Source organism: Argiope bruennichi, chromosome 6, assembly GCF_947563725.1.
Source record: "Argiope bruennichi chromosome 6, qqArgBrue1.1, whole genome shotgun sequence".
Lineage (NCBI taxonomy): Eukaryota > Metazoa > Arthropoda > Arachnida > Araneae > Araneidae > Argiope > Argiope bruennichi.
Window position 1 is genome coordinate 72,390,794 of NC_079156.1, and position 17,840 is coordinate 72,408,633.

A 17,840-nucleotide genomic window follows, 5' to 3' on the forward strand; every position below is an offset into this window, starting at 1 on the left:
AAATATTACAAATTTGACATAGCTTACTATTGACGAATTTAAGCTATTACTATATTACAAATTGACTCCATTTAAATATACCAGCTTTTTTCTCTCTCCAAACGGTTAGTATAATTGTTTTACAAATGAGCCATTATATTTACCTTGTTCAGTTAACATGCCTTAAAAGTAGTGCATATCATACCAATGTTTTACCCCACTTCTAAGACTTGATATATTTGAAATTGAATCATTCCATTTAGTTACCTTTCTTAATATCGCCCTTGCATGGTGACAATACGGTGGATCGAAACATTAAAATGTGTCCTATCAAATTGCACTAGATGTCAAAAGTTGTCTATTAATTATTATATTATTATTAAATTTTTTTAAAGAATTTTCGCCTTTCATCTACATTTCTCTCCAAAAAAAAATTCAAAATCATAATTTTTAGAAAAAATTCATATGTTTTATAATTTTGAGAGCAAATATTTCTAATTTCATTGATTTTGGTTATTTTTTTAACCAACCAAGTGTCCTTTGAGAATGCATTATAATGAATTGCATTTTGTCGAGAACCAAAGTATTTGGAATTTCGAGTACTTAGTTTCGAATACTATATATATTAACTTACTTCATAAAAAAGACTATTGAAAACCTGGATGCTGCTACGTACAAATATATGAATCTTAAAATGTGCAGGCATGAGAAATCACAGATTATGCCATTATAAGAATGCAATTTGTAACTAGCTAGAATCTGATAGGGCATTGATTAATTATTACTTGTTATCGGCAATCACAAGACTATTAAAAACTTGAACGTTGTTACGTATAAATTTATAAATCTTAAAATGTGCTAATATGAGAAATCACAGATAATACCATTACAAGAACGGCAATTTGTAACCAGCTAGATATCTGAAAGGGCACTGACTATTTGGTATTTGTAACCATCAAATCGCTCAGCAACATCAATGAAACTTCTGCAAGGGAGGAAGTAATATGATCAAATTTCATAAACAAAAAACTCGTGTCGGTAAACCTCAGCAGGAAATGTTGTAAATATCTGTAATTATTAACAACTTTAAAACAAAAGAATTGAAGAAAGATATTACGATTTGTTCAAACACAGACACTGCTAGTAAAATCTGAATGTTCCTGCGTCAAATATATGAATCTTAAATTGTGAAAGCATCAGAAATTACCGATAGTGTCATTGCAAGAACGGCAATTTGTAACCAGCTAGTTATCTGAAAGGACATTGATTAATTGATATTTGTTATCAGCAAATCACTCAGCAACTTCAATGAAATCGCTGCAAGGAAGGAATAGGATCAAGTTTCATAAAATTAACACTCAGTAAACTTCAGCAAGAAGTATTGAAAATATCCGAAATTTTTAACAGAAAAAGTGAAAGAGAATGTTATGGTTTGTAAAACAGCAAATATTTCTAATAAAACATTTTTAAATTTTGAACTCTCAAATATGGATAAAACTCATGATATTTGTGAGAACATTAGATAATGATGGAGTTGCCGGAAGATTAGTTAGTTTCTTTATTTCAGCATTATTTTGTGATGTCACCTGTTAAAAAAAGATAAAAAATTTTAAAATAAAAATTGATTATAAAAACTTCGAAACGAGTAATCAAAATCCAGACGCAGTCTTCATGCTCGAAAATCGAGGGAAAATGTTGAGCTTATTTCGGCGGATGAAAAGACATTTTTAGCGGGGAAAGATGGTTATTTAACCACCGATGCAATGTTATCTCAGTTCTTCAAGAACTTACTTACCAAGCATATTATTAAATAGGTTTTATTAATTTCTGGATCAGGATAGAGTACTAAATCTATGTCATTGGATTCCTTTATTGACCAAAACACTGATTTATCAGGAAAATTGTGATTGTAAATTTAATACTGACTTTTTGATTCATGAAGCATTATAACAAAGTACGAAATCCGTTGTGTTTTTTTTTCCCTTTAATTTAAATTTCTAGAATTTCGAAGAAAAATTAATTTTTTGGTTTGTTTAATATAAGTTTGTGAGGATGATTGGAACATATGAATTTGATGATGATGTCGTGTCCCCGTTACCACGGAAAGGGGATGCAGTAGCTCCTGAGGGTAAAGACCCCTGAGCACCCGAGGGCAGAAGTCTGACTTCTAGCTCATACTCATTTCTTTTATACTCCAAAATAACAACCAAACGAATAGTAAACCATAAAAATACAAATAAACATAAATAAAACCACGAGGAAATATATATTTTTTAAAATCCATATCAAGAATTTTAGCTACGTTTAGGAATTTTGTTTTTTAATTGATAACAAAACGTATGAAATATAAAATCCCTAACTGTTTTGACTACGTCAACTATTTTTACAACAAAAAAGCATTTTGTACACTAACGGTTGCAAAATTAAAGACATTTCATGACAAATAAAGTAACATGCTTTCAATATTTTAATTTTGTGTAAGGATTTTCATTTAGTTAATGAACAACACATCATTGTGAGTGTTAATAAGTTGCTGCATTTATGATTAATTGATCATTATTATTTTATACAATATGATGATTCTTATTTTATGGTTTATAGTGATGCGATGAATAGTTTGAGATTGAATTTTATCAAAGATCATCCATATATTATGGCTAACATCCAAGACAAATTTAATTTTTAGCACTACACGTCTGGTAATCATTACATCTCTTAGAACAAGACATCATACTTTTGGCATGATGTGAACGTACAGAGAAGAGGTTTACTTGTCAAGTATCGTCTTCGTTAATTTCTCAAGGTTAAGAGTTGTGAATTTCTGCAACAGTTTTGATATAGCTTTAAAGTGCATAAGCTCTGATAACACAATTTCCCTTTTTGATATTTTCTATAATTTATACCTTTAGATTAACTTATTTAATTTAATGCTTAATGATGTAATCTATTAGTTAATTTGCGTCATTTCTTTTTCGTTTCAGGGCGAGAAATACAATTGGAATCCAAAAATCCAAGGATTCATCTTGAGTTCGTTTTATTACGGTTACGTTCTCACTCAGATGCCTGGTGGGATTCTTTGTGACAAATTAGGTGCCAAAGCTATATTCGGAGGAGGTATATGCACGTCATGTACCTTGTACCTTTTCATACCACGAGCAGCAAGTTGGGGAGCAAATTGCGTTATTGCAATAAGAATTTTACAAGGCTTAGCGGAGGTAAATAAGCTCTATTTGCAATATGATATCTAATTAACTCTATTTGCAGTATGGTATCTGTAAAAATGATATCTTGTAACTTTATTAGGATGAGAATTCTACAGTTGCGTTGTTCTGATGGATATACAATGTATATATTTAAAATAATTATTTAACGTTTTTAAAATTTGATTGCCAATTGGCATAAATTTTAATTAAATTTTGATTTTAAAAGTATATTAAAAACCAAAAAGAAGTAAACAATAAAAAAAGGAGCTTTTAAAATTGTTTTTTATCAATTTACTATAAGAAAGATTTTTTAAAAAAAATCAAAACTTAGACGTCAACACAAATGATGAAATGTCTTTTTTAGCGTCGAATTTTTACTATGGAATCAAGATTTTTGGTCTACGTACCATGACAAATCATGGATATATGACAAATGCAAAAAAAAAAAAAAAAAAAAAAAAAAAACATTTGCTTCAAGAATTTTACAAATACTTCTTGCAATTGGGGAAAAAGAAAATCGTATTATGTCCTGGCACTGTTTACCCTTCCTAATCCACTCACTTTTAAACTTTTATTTATTATTATTAAATCTCTAGATTACTTAAAAAAATATTCTCTGTTTTTACGCATTATTACAAGCATGTATTTTAAATCATTTTTATGCTAAAATCAATCATATTGGCTACCAAATAGTTCGCCGGAAATATTATTATTTTTTATTTCAATTAAATCTGGCGTGCCTAATTTCCTGATTTTCAGAAAAATGATTTTAAGAATCAAATAGTAGCAGATATTAAAGGCGTGCTTTTAGAATAAATTTTGACTTGATTTGTTTTGTATGTTCATGAGTCTTACAAATGGAGTGAATTCCTAATCTTCGTGTCATTAAAAAGCAATGAGCATTAAACCCTAATGGGATGGAGCTTTACCTTGTTGAAAGAGAATTCATACAACCTTCACGTAGTAGTGGAAATAACAGTAGTCTGCTGCCACCTGCTTAGTGACGTTAAAAATTAAATTAATAATACTTTTCTTTATTTCCATATGTTACTGTTTATGTTATTCGTAATAGTTTTGAAATTGCTAATTTTTAAAATAATTTATGTATAATATTTACAAATTCATTTTATTATTAGGGTATAACTTTTCCTGCCATCACCTTTGCCATAAGTAACTGGGCTCCAAAATCCGAAAGAACGAGAATTTCTTCGATTATTGGAATGGGAATGCCTCTCGGAAATCTATTCGCTATGCCTATATCAGGAGTCTTGAGCAGTGTTTCGATTTTTGGAGGATGGCCTTCCACCTTTTATTTGTTCAGTAAGTCATTTTGTATGTTCTTTATTGCCATTTTTCATTTCTTTTCTTCAAATTAAGATAAAAGATAAAAAAAGAACTAAAAACTTGAGTAGGAAGTGTATCTATTAAAAACAAAGAAGAATATAAGTGTGTGAGAAAGAAGAATGTTGACGCTCTTTAGGATAAACCATTCAACAGATTTCAAAATTTATTAGAAAATAAGAATGAAAAACTTATAAAATAAAAATGAAAACTTAAAAATGAATTAATACAGTGTATTTCAAAAGCTAGGTTCAGAAATGAATGTCTGTTATTCGATTAACTTTGTTTAACTAACAAATATGTAAATCTGATTCATTTTTGCAGAATTTCTCAATTATTCAATTCATTAGAATGTATGTAACTTAGAACATTTTCTATGTTTATTCATTTTCAGGTATAATGGGATTCATTTGGTTTGTGTTCTGGTGCCTGTTCATGTATGAGACTCCTGACCTACACCCCTATCTATCGAAGGAAGAATATGCGTACATTCAACGACATAAAGACCCCAATGCTAAAGCGGTAAGTGCTGTGGCATGATGTCCTTATATAATAAGAAATAATCAAAAGCACGTTGAGGAATGTATTGTACTCTAAAGCGCAAAATAACGAGAAAGCTATTTCAAACAAAAAATAATGTTACGAATTCCCTAAATTGAAAGCATTTTGGTATCTTGTTCAGCTCTGAGGCTCAAAGTTTGACGGTACATATTTGACGATTTGATGCCACAAAATGTATACCATTTTTTGAAAAATGCAACATTTTTTTTTTCAAAAGTGTATAAAAGTCTTGCTTCAATCTCTGATAAAGGTTATTTACCTATTAAACTGCAGCAATCCAAGCCAGCTAGTACCTTTTATCAATTCCCATTAGGAAAGGAAGTAACCTTAATGTCGAAGTAAACACTCCATAAAATCGTCACAACCCTCTCCCTGATAAATGAATCCCTGTTTGTTTTCAATGAATAAGAACGGCACGAGATCTTCGATGTTTTGGATCGCGACCTAACTGCTGCACTTGACCGAAGATCTGAGTCAATCTTCCGCGTATTATCTTGAGATTTCACCGTACATGCTGCAAAGCCGTTGTTGTTGTAGTCTATTGAATGTTGGATCGTTTTGTTTTATTAGCTGTTGTTGTTTATAATGCCACGGATAAGCTCACTGACGAAGTCAGCGAATTTTAAGCCAAGGGAGCGTCTGTTGTTTTAGTAGCGCCAGCTAAGGCCAAGACTACGTCTTAGCTATTCACGCATCACATTCGCTTGCACAACCCCTTTTTACAGGGGGGAACATTCACACATAGAACAACAACCATGCCCGAACCGGGACTCGAACCCAGGACGCCCAGGTCACGGGGAAGACGTGCTACCCCTATGTCAGGACTCCGGCTTAATAACTGCAAATATTTATTAATAACAATTGCAAATAAATTTCTGTCTATGTCATCTTAATTAAAATCTTGCTTTTATTCAAATTCTAAAGATAGTTTAAATTAGATAAACTACTTGTAGTAGCTGGAAAAAAATCCAAATATTTATGTTTATTTTTTTATTTTGTACATTCGCAATTTTACTTTGTAGAATATTCTGTGGTTAACCAATAAATCGCATTTTTTTTCGATTATTCGATACCATGAATACGTCGTTGTAATTTGGAATTCAATTCTCGGAACACATTATAAAAGATGCATTACTGAATTGCAATATGCTACTAATTTTGAAATCAATAAATGATTAAAACCTTTGAATAGAGGAATAATATCCTGTACTCAATTCAATGTAAATCCATTTTATTATTTTTTTATTCTTTTTTTTTATCAAAAAAGCAAATGAATGTAAATATCGGATCTAAAATTTTCACAACGTGCATAAATACTAGAAACAACAAACTCTATTAATAAAATTATTTGTCCCAATAAATAAGATTTATCAAAAGTATCTCTTAATTGCAATTCTTTATCGATTCCAAAACTAATTTTGTTGAAGTATCGTCTTTTTTATTAATTATTACAATTTTTCGGATATTCGATTGCTTTAAAAAAATTAAATAGCAAATAAAAATAATATGTTGAAATGGGAACATATATGTATACTTTGCGTATATCTGATTATTGTTTATGAAAATGTATATAAAAAGTTTCGAAAAATTTTTAATATCAATTTTGATGAAAAATTAAAAAAAAAACAAAAAAAAAAACAGTAAAAACGATGTAAGAAATTATTTAGTGATTGTAAAAAAATTTCTTTTTTTTTATTTTCCAGAAGAACATTCCTTGGCGAGATATTCTTACTTCACTTCCCATGTGGGCAGTCGTCGTTGCTCATTTTGGACACAATTACGCCTTTCTGATGTTTCTGACAGATTTACCTACATATTTCAGCAGTATTCTGCATTTTGACCTGAAACTGGTAAAATAGTTATTTTATATTAATATTTGTTTTGAAAAATACATATTTGTTAATGAATTTTGTGATTTTCTCATTCTAACTCTCTCTATATATTTTTTTAAATAATGAATGCAATCAATGGAAATTTGGCATATGTATACAAATCTATGCAGGAATATCTGACACCTAATAGCAAAAAAAAGAAAGTAAAAATATTATTATTGTTTATATATCTAAGGTTATTCTATTTCTTTGATCAAAAACTAATTCGTAAGAGATTTCAGATTTCCTTTTAGATAAGGCTTCAAGTGAAATAAATAATGATTTAATGTGATAATAATGATTGCTATTTGTATTAATAAACGTATTACTAAAATAATTACGAAATATGAGTTTTTATACTACACCTCGATCCCATTATTTATATTTAATAAAGTTATTTTGACGTATTAGTATTTCAAACAAGAAATTAGCACTATTTTTTTTATTGTATCACTGTTACCATTTTACTTTTACAAGTTGATTCATAATAAATTAAAAATATCATAATATTGTTTTTATTAGAATGGTACTCTATCTGCACTGCCTTATGTATTGCAAGCAACGAGTGCTTTATTGGCCTCTTGCATAGCCGACAGACTGAGGTCTTCTAACAGATTGAGCGTTACCGCAATTCGGAAACTCTGTAATTCCATTGGTAAGTACACATTTATTTTTCAATATTTAGTTAACGTAAATATGTAAATATTAATTAATACCTAAGATTGTTCAAATTTAAAGAGAATTATTCATTATTAAGAATTTGGACACTGTTAATCAGATTCACACGCTATTGAAACTTTATTGTCTGAAGAATATAAAACAAGGAAACACAAAACTTTCCACCTACTCGCTAATAAATTTGGCATGCCATAGAACGCTTAAATGGCAATGGCGTACAATAGTTACGAAAGATTAACTTGTGGCATGCATATAACATTTTTACGGAATCTATTGTGTCTACCTTGTGAGTTATTTGGCATGCTTTAATAATATCCCAAAATAGAATTTTTGTTTTAGAAATATTTTTTCTGAACCGATTGAAATAAAAATTTGAAATTGCAGTCACAAATTCTCATACCAATTTTGATATATTTGTGCCATTGCGTTTTTGAATTACCTCATTTATTTATTTCTGAAAGTACAGATCAGCAAACAGTTGCCTTTGTTCTTTTGTTGGATTTGACTCAAAATTTGACAGGTATTTACGCTATAGACATTAAGTATGTGTACCGAATTTTATCTATCTAGTTCTTTTCATTTTATAGCATCGTGCTAACATATATAAAAACAGCCAGACAGATGGACTTCTGAACAAACTTTTCTCAAAATTTGTTAGAAGTCTGCAAATTTTGTGTTGTTTGTTTGTTTGTTTCTTATGGCACTTGCCACTGACAAGCCCGCTGTTACGAAGACAGCGATTTAAGCCTGAGGGGAACGTCTCTTATTTTTTATAGCAGCGCCAACTAGGGCCAAGAGTACGACTTTGCCACTCACGCATCACTCATTCGCTTGCACAACCCCTTTTTACAGGAGGGCACATTCACACATCTCACAGATAGAACAACAGAAGAACAACCATGCCCAAACCGGGACTCGAACCCGGGACGCCCAGATCACGGGGAAGACGCGCTACCCCTATGCCAGGACGCCGGCAAATTTTGTGTAAAGACCGGATAAAAAATTTCAATCGTCATGTTCAAATCCTTTTTTAGAACACGAACGGTTTTCATAGAAGAACAGACGAACATTTCAGGAATGTCTAAAACGTGGAGATTCGTTAAAATTTCGAATTCGAATTTTTTGACGTTTACTATTCTCTCTCTATACTATGGATACGAGAAAGAAAAAAGCGAATAAATGTAACATTAGTTATATGTAAATAAAAACAACAAGCAGCAATTTTATTAAACATTAGCCGTCTTTGGCGACCAGCCGGTTCACCAATCTTAATGTTCGTTTAAATTTTAATAATTAAATATTTTACGCAATTCCAACTTTAATAGATTCTTCATCAAAATATTTTAAAACTTCAAATTTTGATAGTCATATAATTCACTCATAATATTATAAAGGCCTTCAGTCATAACGTAATATGTATCTCTCTAATTTTCTGTTACCTCTCTTAGAATTTAAGCTTTAAATTAAAATGGAAAGAATTAATCTGCAATTAATATAATAATATTTTTTACTGAAGCAAAGCATTTTTTTATAATATGATTACTGATAACAGAGTCACTGAGCGTTTAAACTTTATGGGCACTAAAGAATATCTTTCTTAATTTATGCAATATCTCAAGAATTTGTCAACAAAATTTTTTCAGATTCATCATGAACAGATCAATTCATTAACAATGTTTAATTTTAAATGCATCAAACACTAAGAAAATAAAATGAATCGTTTAAAATAATCGGTCGAAAACAGGTTTAAAAAAACTACTTAAAAAACGATGTACTTAAAACTATAAGCATATACAAAAAATATATATAACTAACATAAATACAATTTAATTACAAAAGCATGCAACTAACCTAAAAATAATTTAAATCATTGAAAACAGGTTAAAAAAACTACTTAAAAAACGATGTACTTAAAACTATAAGCATATACAAAAAATATATAACTATCATAAATACAATTTAATTACAAAAACCTGGAATTAACCTAAAAATAATTTAAATCATCGGTTGATAATGGTTGTCATGTCAACAATCAGAACACAATGCGCATGCGTGAATTTTCACCGCCAGTTACGGTAACGCAAATGCGTGAATTTTTCTACGCCAGTTGGGGTACCGCTATGCAGGTTAGACATTTTTAATTTCCTTTATTCTGTGTTATTTTAATTCAAAAGTACTTTAGAATGAATCTGAAAGATGGATTCATTAACAATGTTTAATTTTAAATGCATAAAACATTCAGAAAATAAACAGAATCGTTTGAAATAATCGGCCGAAAAATGTTAACCCTAGCCTCATTACTGTTGGAAAAAAAAACTGAAGCCTTTCTCATTTGGCGGTGGGGGAAATGGAAGATTTTTTTGGCGGGAAAGTTAGTTTATGATTAATAATTAAAATTCTAATTAAAAATTCAAAAAAAGGGACCCTAGGTGCACATTCCTGATCTCCAAGGTATGCATGTGCCAAATTTGGTAGATGTAGGTAGAACGATCTGGCCTGTAGAGCGCCAACACACACACACACACATTGAGCTTTATATAAGTATAGATAGATAAAGGATCGGTTTAAATGTTACTCCACCTTCATATAATAAATGTGGTAAAATGTAACACTTATTGTAAGTTATAATGCCGCCTGCAACTTTCTCGGCTGATTCTAATTTAAAAATTGCTGTTAACGAGTTGTATAACGCAGATGTGTCCCTTATATCGGTATAATTGAGGAAAATACAATTGCAGTCTACTTAAATCTTAATTTCTCATCATTTTCCTACTCTTCGCTTATTACTTTCTCGGATACAAAGTATAGAGAAAATATTGTAATCGTCAAAAAATTCGAACTCGAAGTTTTATGAATCTCTACGCTTAAGTCTTCCCTAAGTTCAAAAAACACATTTTTGGAAAGCTTCCGTTTGTGTGTATCTGACAACTCAAAAACGCTTCGAGATACACGGATGAAATTTGATATAGAGTCTTTACATCACAAGTTGCAGATTTCTCTCAATTTTCAGCAAATTCCGCTCAGAGGAAGTCTGCCTGTCCGGCTGTTCGAATATACGTTAATACGATAGCTGCAAAATAAAGAGAGTTAGGTAGAAAAAATTCTATGCGCAAATTTAACATCTACAGTGTAGACACATTAAATTTTGAGCCACGTTCTGAAAGGGCTTAACTGTCTATCGATCTGTACTTTGAGAAACATGTAAACGCGATTACTCAAAAACGTATATTGAACGTCATATAACGTCATAAACGTATATAACGTCATATTGAATTTGGTGCGTGATTTTATGACTACAATTATAGTTCTGTTTCAAATTTTGGTTTCAATCGGTTGGTTAAAACCCGTCTAAAACACAAATTAGATTTTCGGAGGCTTTTAAGTACGTACCAGGTATTAATTGCCAAATAACTCGCCAAGTATCGCACAATAGATTCAGTAAAAGTGTTAAATTCACGTCAAGTTTTAATATTGTGTAACTACTGTACGCCAATGCCAATTAAGGCATTCTATGGGATAACACCTTTATTAGAGACTATGCGAGAAAGTTTTGGATAGATCTCTCCCCCTGGTTTTCACTTCTTGTTTCAATGCGGTTGGAAGAACGGAAAAGAAAAAGGACGGAAGAGAATCTAACTGATGAGGAATTTTTAACAAGGTTCAACAGGTTTATATTAAACAATCCATTTTCAACATAACTTTTAAGGGATTGTAATTTTTAAAAAACTTTTGATGCAGAAATTGATGAGATTACTGTCCTTATCATGAGGAAATATTTCTCCTACTTGAACTATAATGATTAGCTTAGTGAAAATATAATTAATTCTGTGCTTTTTTTTCACAATAGGTTTGTTTGGGCCAGCAGTATGCCTCTTAGCCATAATAATGTCCGGTTGCCGTGCCATACAAATCGTCTGTCTCTTTTGTCTAGCATTATGTCTGAATGGATTCGCATATTCTGGTTATAGAGCTACACATGTTGATATGAGTCCTGATTATTCAGGTAAGTTTCCATTTAATGATTGAAACAATGGTAAAAATTCTTTCAAGTAAAAACAAATGACTATCACCTCATTTGGTCGTCGCTTTGCTTTTGTCAATTTTAGCTAATTGTGAAGAAACTTTTCTTAATATCCGAAATTCAGATAGCAGAAAATATACCACAAAGTAGCATCGAAGTATTTTAGGTCTTTAGCTAAAGTAGGAGAATTTTTTTGGCCGACAAAAAAAAATGCTGAGTTTTCATTTATTATGGCACACATAATCAAATTGGAGTTAAGATTAAAAGTAGGCAATTGTAGCTATATGGAAAAGTCTCAGGGTCAGGAATTGAGACTTCCAGGTCCAAATCGGATTTGTTGAAATTCTGCAAAGAATATTATCCCGGTTCAGATTTAGGGTAGGTTGACACAATCGATTCCTTCAAATAAATTCGGAGGAATCAATTAATAGTGGCACAAAATAGAGAAGCGATGAACAGCCTGATATATATTGATAATACTTGAGGATCACATATTTAGTTCTGGTTCAACTCCTAGGAATCAGAAATATTTCGGTGTACTGATAGGTTTCATAAAACAATAAATAATAGCTTTCAAGAGTCTGACAGGAATAAGGAGAAGTGTTGAGACTTAATAATTAAGGCAAAATGATTAATGTTTGAATTTTTTTCTGAAAGTCGATCATAAGGGTACAATCTGAAATCAAAGAATGACATTTTTAGAATAGTATTTTTTTTTTTTTTTTTTTTTTTTTTTGTTCGCGAATTTTGATTGATGGAAAAAGTTCAGATAGGCATTTTTCGAAGACTTTCACTTTTTCAATTGAGCTAAAACTATCCAAAAATAAATAGATATGGTTCTTAAAATTTTGTCAATTGTTTCCTTTTCTATAACATCTACATTTGTAAAATTCGAGGTCTTGTAAAAATTTTAATATATATATGTAATGATTTTTTAACTCTTAATTTCAATTTAATTAATTTCCAAGATTTTATCTTAATTTAGCCCATAGTAACTTCATTCTAAAAATATTCTCTTATTTCGTGATCCAATTCCACTTTCTCTACTTAATTAATTCAAGAGAAGCTTTATAAAACTGCTGAATAGGCCAAACGCCGATTCTTTCACACGCTCGGCGTGAAGGGGTAAAAATGTCCAGTAAGCGCATTCTTTCTTAAAAGATCCTTGTGCTTCCCTTACATGTCATTGACATGCTTCAGAAATCCCTATCAGAATCTTAATAATATATTAACACTATGGAGAAATATTGTCCCTATCAAAGTCTAAGGTTATATAAGGCGAGGGATAATTTATTTCGGCCTTTTTTCTCCACTTCTGCTTTTGCAACGCTTTGTGGCGGACGCACAATGTCCGCGTCTTTGCTTGTAAATAATTATGCTTTTCCGATGGATTAAAAAGAATTTTAAAATGATAAAAAGTCTCTTCACTGTCTTCAAACTGCATTCTACTTCACAAAACCAATGTTTATATATATATATATATATATATATATATATATATATATATATATATATATATATATTCTAATTTGAATTTTAAAAAAAAATTAAATCCGATCTATTAACATTCACTAATACGTGTTTTACGCCATTTTAATTCTTACTACTTTCATATTTAAATTTATGTGTCAGATTAATAGCTTATCATTTAAAGGCGATGTTTCAAATTCCATAATCTCCCCAGCTTCCTTATCTGGCAGTAAATAAAGGTGAAAATATGGAACCTTATTTTGAATTACCAATTCAACAATTTAAACTGATAAAGTTGTTAGTATTTTTCATGTCAAGATACAATTTAGGGAAGAAGGAAAAAAGAGAGAAACTTAATTTTATTTGATTTTTTTCAGGTATAACTTTTGGAATAACTAACACGATATCCAATATGTCGGGAATTCTTAGTCCAATGATCGTTGGATACATTACATATACTGGAGTGAGTATTTCTTATTTCATGTACTATTTCTTAAACTTTATTTTAAATTCTTTTTTTTCTGTTGCTTAATAAGTTTCTTTTTGCTCATAAACAATAAATTGAACTCTATTATTTTTTGCTCATAAACAATAAATTGAACTCTATTATTTTTTGCTCATAAACAATAAATTGAACTCTATTATTTTTTGCTCATAAACAATAAATTGAACTCTATTATTTTTCATAAACAAATTTACAATCTGATTTGTCCTGGAATCTTCTGCTCTTTGTTAAAACAAACTTGAAATTCATATCCTCAATATCACCATTATAAAGTTGGTGAATATTTTAGTATAGATTTTCAGAACTTATTTAAAAATCAACATTAAACTTATTTTTCTGCCTTCATGTTTGAGCCATTTGTTATTACAGATAAAAGTAATTAAATTGGCACGTTCTTTTTGTATCCATTTTTCAAAGAATCTGATATTGGGTCTATCTTCTGTAGATGGATGTGTCATTTCCTCTCAAAATGGTATGAAAATATCCAAATTTGCTGTGGAAACTCAGATAGCTTATTCAACTGTTCGCTCACAGTCCTATTGATTTAGTCGTACGAACCAAATTTGAAAAATTACGTCTTATCTTAGCAAAAGAAAAATTTATTTTAAATTATACTTATAAATAACATACTTACATTATTCTGATTAGGCATCAGTATGTGCAAAATGGCGAACTTATTTGGCGAAATCGCTCTAGCCTGTTGAGGGTGAGGACAAGTTTTACTTGGTAATATCTCTTGAAATTGAAGCATGCTTGGGCGCAAGTGATCACTTATGATGAATTTTCATATGAAATTAAAATTGGTGATATGAGTATAGTAATTATGGTTGAAGTATTTTGTCAATGTTTTTCTTCGAAGAGTGTATACATACAAGTAGCGCTTTCGATATTCTCAAAAATGGAAGATATTAGGGAGGGGGCATGCAACAATTAATGACATTTCCAGAGGTCATGTTTATTCATGTGTAATAAAAATGTTCGAAATCAATACACTAATCGAAGCTGGGAGGCTGTCGTTATTTATTCCTATAGAAAATGTATAGTAAAGTAGAGTTTTTAAGATTTCTTTTGAAACTGTTGGATGACAGAGGATATACAACTACTGATGACGTATTTAGGTATTATAAGCTTTCATATGAAATGAAAATTGGCGACATTGGTTAATTGCTTGTGGTTGGAGGACTTCGGAATTATCTCTTTCCGTAAGGAATACATAATGAAATAGTTTCTTTGAAAGTATATTAAAAATATGGAGGAGGTGGGAGGTGGACGAATACTAACGACAGATCTAGAGGTTATAAGAATTCTTATGAATCAAAACATTTCGAAATTAGTACACTAATGAGGTTGAAAGACTGTCTTTGTTCGAAACCCAGAAACAATATTTACTGAAAAGTATGCATGAGATTTCTCTCCGAAACGGAGAGTGATGATGATTAAGTGGCCATTGATGTCAAAGCTAAGGACAATGAGCTTTCACATAAAATAAAAATTTACGAAATCCGTACAGTGGCTGAGGGACATGTTCTTTGGTTTTTGTACTTATTTTAAATGTAAAAACTATATAGTTGAAATGTAACTAAAAGTTGCAAATGTTCTTTAAATGTGTGGTTAATTAATTTACTCTTTGTCCTTTTATATTTTTAGGAAACTGTGGCTAATTGGAGTATTGTCTTTTACATAACATGTGCAGTATACATCGCTTGTGGCCTGTTTTATGCCATATTTGCTTCAGCTGAAGTGCAGCCATGGGGTAAAGTGCAAAAAGATTCAAAAGTTGATGCCATACCTGATAGAATTTTCTTCGTTGAAGATGCGATGGGTAGATGATGTCGTTAACAAAGCATCATGAAAAGATCATGCAAATTATACACATCATGATCATCCTGTTAATACGTTTGCGCAGTAAATCGGCTAAGGTACTTCAAGGGCATTGAAAATGTTTGATATCACACATACAACCAGTTTCTCATATGCCGACATCAAACAATTAACACATGCATTGCAGTTTTATAAGATACAATGGTCCAAATCTCATTCGATCGAGCATATCTAACCAATTGTATGAGTCACAGAATCAAAGTAATGAGAATTCGTAGAAACTTTTTTAAAACCAACTTTGAAGCATCTGAAGAAGAAATCTGGTTTTTCAGACTTCAATATATAAGTATACAATTTCTTTTTTAGAAGAATATTGGTTTTCTTTATTCTACGAGTCAAGAATTATCATAATTGGAAGCTGTCTCAACTTCTATTGGACGGGGAGGACCTTGGAACACATCAGGTAGAAATCGGACTAATGGCTTCAATATATTGGTATTAGCTGCTTTTCTAGAAGAACAAAGTTTTTCTTCCAGATATGAGTCTGTAAATCATCGCAATGGGAATATACTATAATATCAACTGTTGAACTAAAAGAAAGAAAGAAAGCACCTTGGTACAATTTAGAAGTATGGCATCACTTTATGATTTCAATGGCTGAATGAAACACCCTTTCCTGAAGCACTTCAGAGGAAATTGGTCAATATTTGTTTTTTGTTTAAAAGAAAACAAAAAAATCTTAGACAGCCAATCCGATTGCAACGATTAATTCGTTGTTAAAGCGCACATTGGTCTTAAAGATTTTATATTATTATGGTTGAGTGCACATTCGAAAAACAGAACTCAGAACTTTTTAAATATTAGATAGAAACAATATGAATTTTGTGGATAACAGCTTCATCCACTTCAAAGTGAGAAGTTTGGAAGCAAATAATTGATTATAAAGGATGTGGATTGCTGTCAACAAGGCCTCGATTAAACTGCCATAAAATTAGGTACTGCTGTAAAAGCAAATGATCACATCTGCTTTCTTTTAGAAATATCGTGGTAGTTTTAATTTATTTTCTTCTAGATATACTATCAAAAAATGTGATAATTAAAGTTAAAGTTTTTTCCTGGTATTATACATATTTAGGGATAATTTTTTATATGTAATTAATATTTGTTATTTTGTAAATTGCCGATAAGAAATATTTGTGAAGAATGTTTATACAAACATTCCCTGCTAAATTGGATTCAATCAGGTAGCTTTCAGTAGTAAATAATTTTGTATAATTTGTATATAATTTAGAGAAAGTGAAATTCCATCTTCTGCACATATTGTATTTTAAGTACATTTCTGCACATATTGATGCATATTTTGATGATGCTTCTTCATGTAAAATTTGTATATTTTGTATATAATTTTGGGAAATCGAATTTCTAGCTTCTGCACATATTGCATTTCAAGTACATTTTTGCACTTATTGATGCAAATTGACATATTTTGATTATGTCCATTTATCCAAATATCATAATTTCAAGTGGAATGAAAGTATTTATACTTTTTTTAATAATATTTATAGATTTTATTAGTTTACTGAAGCATATTTCCATGATCAAATTAGTTGATAATTCATATTAATTCTTCCATATTTTAAAGGCAGGTCAATCATGCATAGCTATTAAATAACTGTGTAATTTTTTTTTATTTCCAAGTAACTCCTCTACAATTAAAGAGAGGTTAAAAGTTAAATTAGAAAATAATCATATCATTCATGAAGAATCAATTTTGTGTTAATAATAAAAAAAAAATAGTTGCAACTCTTAAAAAATTAAAAATTGAAAAGTAATTTTTATCCAATAACTTCAACTTTTTTTTCAGTTCTAGCCAAATGACAACTCCTTGGAAATCTATTATTAATTGCATTAACTTTGTATGTTCTTTTATTCTCGTAATACAAACCCTTATAAAATTATCAATAGTAATAGCAGTGGGGAAAAATATTTACCTACCGTCTCAGAAAAATTGTTTTTTAAATCAATTTTTACATAAGTAAAAGAAACATAAGTCAAAGAAATAATCTCTTATAAAACAAATTCAAATGTGACGCTGACGTTTTCGTGTCTTGCTATTCGCGAGATTATGAGCTTTAAGTTGTTAATCACGCACAACAAATCTTAAAAATAAAATTCCGCTGCAAAAAAATCAAGCAATGACCTCTTGATTTTTCCACAATAATTTCTAGTGACGTACATTACGTCTGCAAAATTTTTATTACTTTGTAGTGGTTTGGATTGAGCGAGAATAGAACCTGGGACCTTGTGGTTTGCAGCCCATTAACATGACCACATTACAAAAGCAATTGCTCGGGTAGCGCAGCTGTTAACTGGCTTTTAAGCTTTCACCA

At 30.4% G+C, this 17,840-nt stretch overlaps 1 protein-coding gene across 1 annotated transcript in view; it reads left to right on the top strand.

The window, feature by feature from the left end:
* LOC129971775 (putative inorganic phosphate cotransporter) overlaps positions 1–17,840 on the top strand; it is a 65,230-nt gene that overhangs the window by 21,922 nt on the left and 25,468 nt on the right. The window contains exons 4-11 of the mRNA XM_056085751.1: positions 2,961–3,194; positions 4,319–4,502; positions 4,918–5,045; positions 6,788–6,934; positions 7,478–7,610; positions 11,481–11,636; positions 13,502–13,587; positions 15,277–15,451. Coding sequence (XP_055941726.1) covers positions 2,961–3,194; positions 4,319–4,502; positions 4,918–5,045; positions 6,788–6,934; positions 7,478–7,610; positions 11,481–11,636; positions 13,502–13,587; positions 15,277–15,451 — 1,243 coding nt within the window. The remainder of the gene's footprint in view (positions 1–2,960; positions 3,195–4,318; positions 4,503–4,917; positions 5,046–6,787; positions 6,935–7,477; positions 7,611–11,480; positions 11,637–13,501; positions 13,588–15,276; positions 15,452–17,840) is intronic.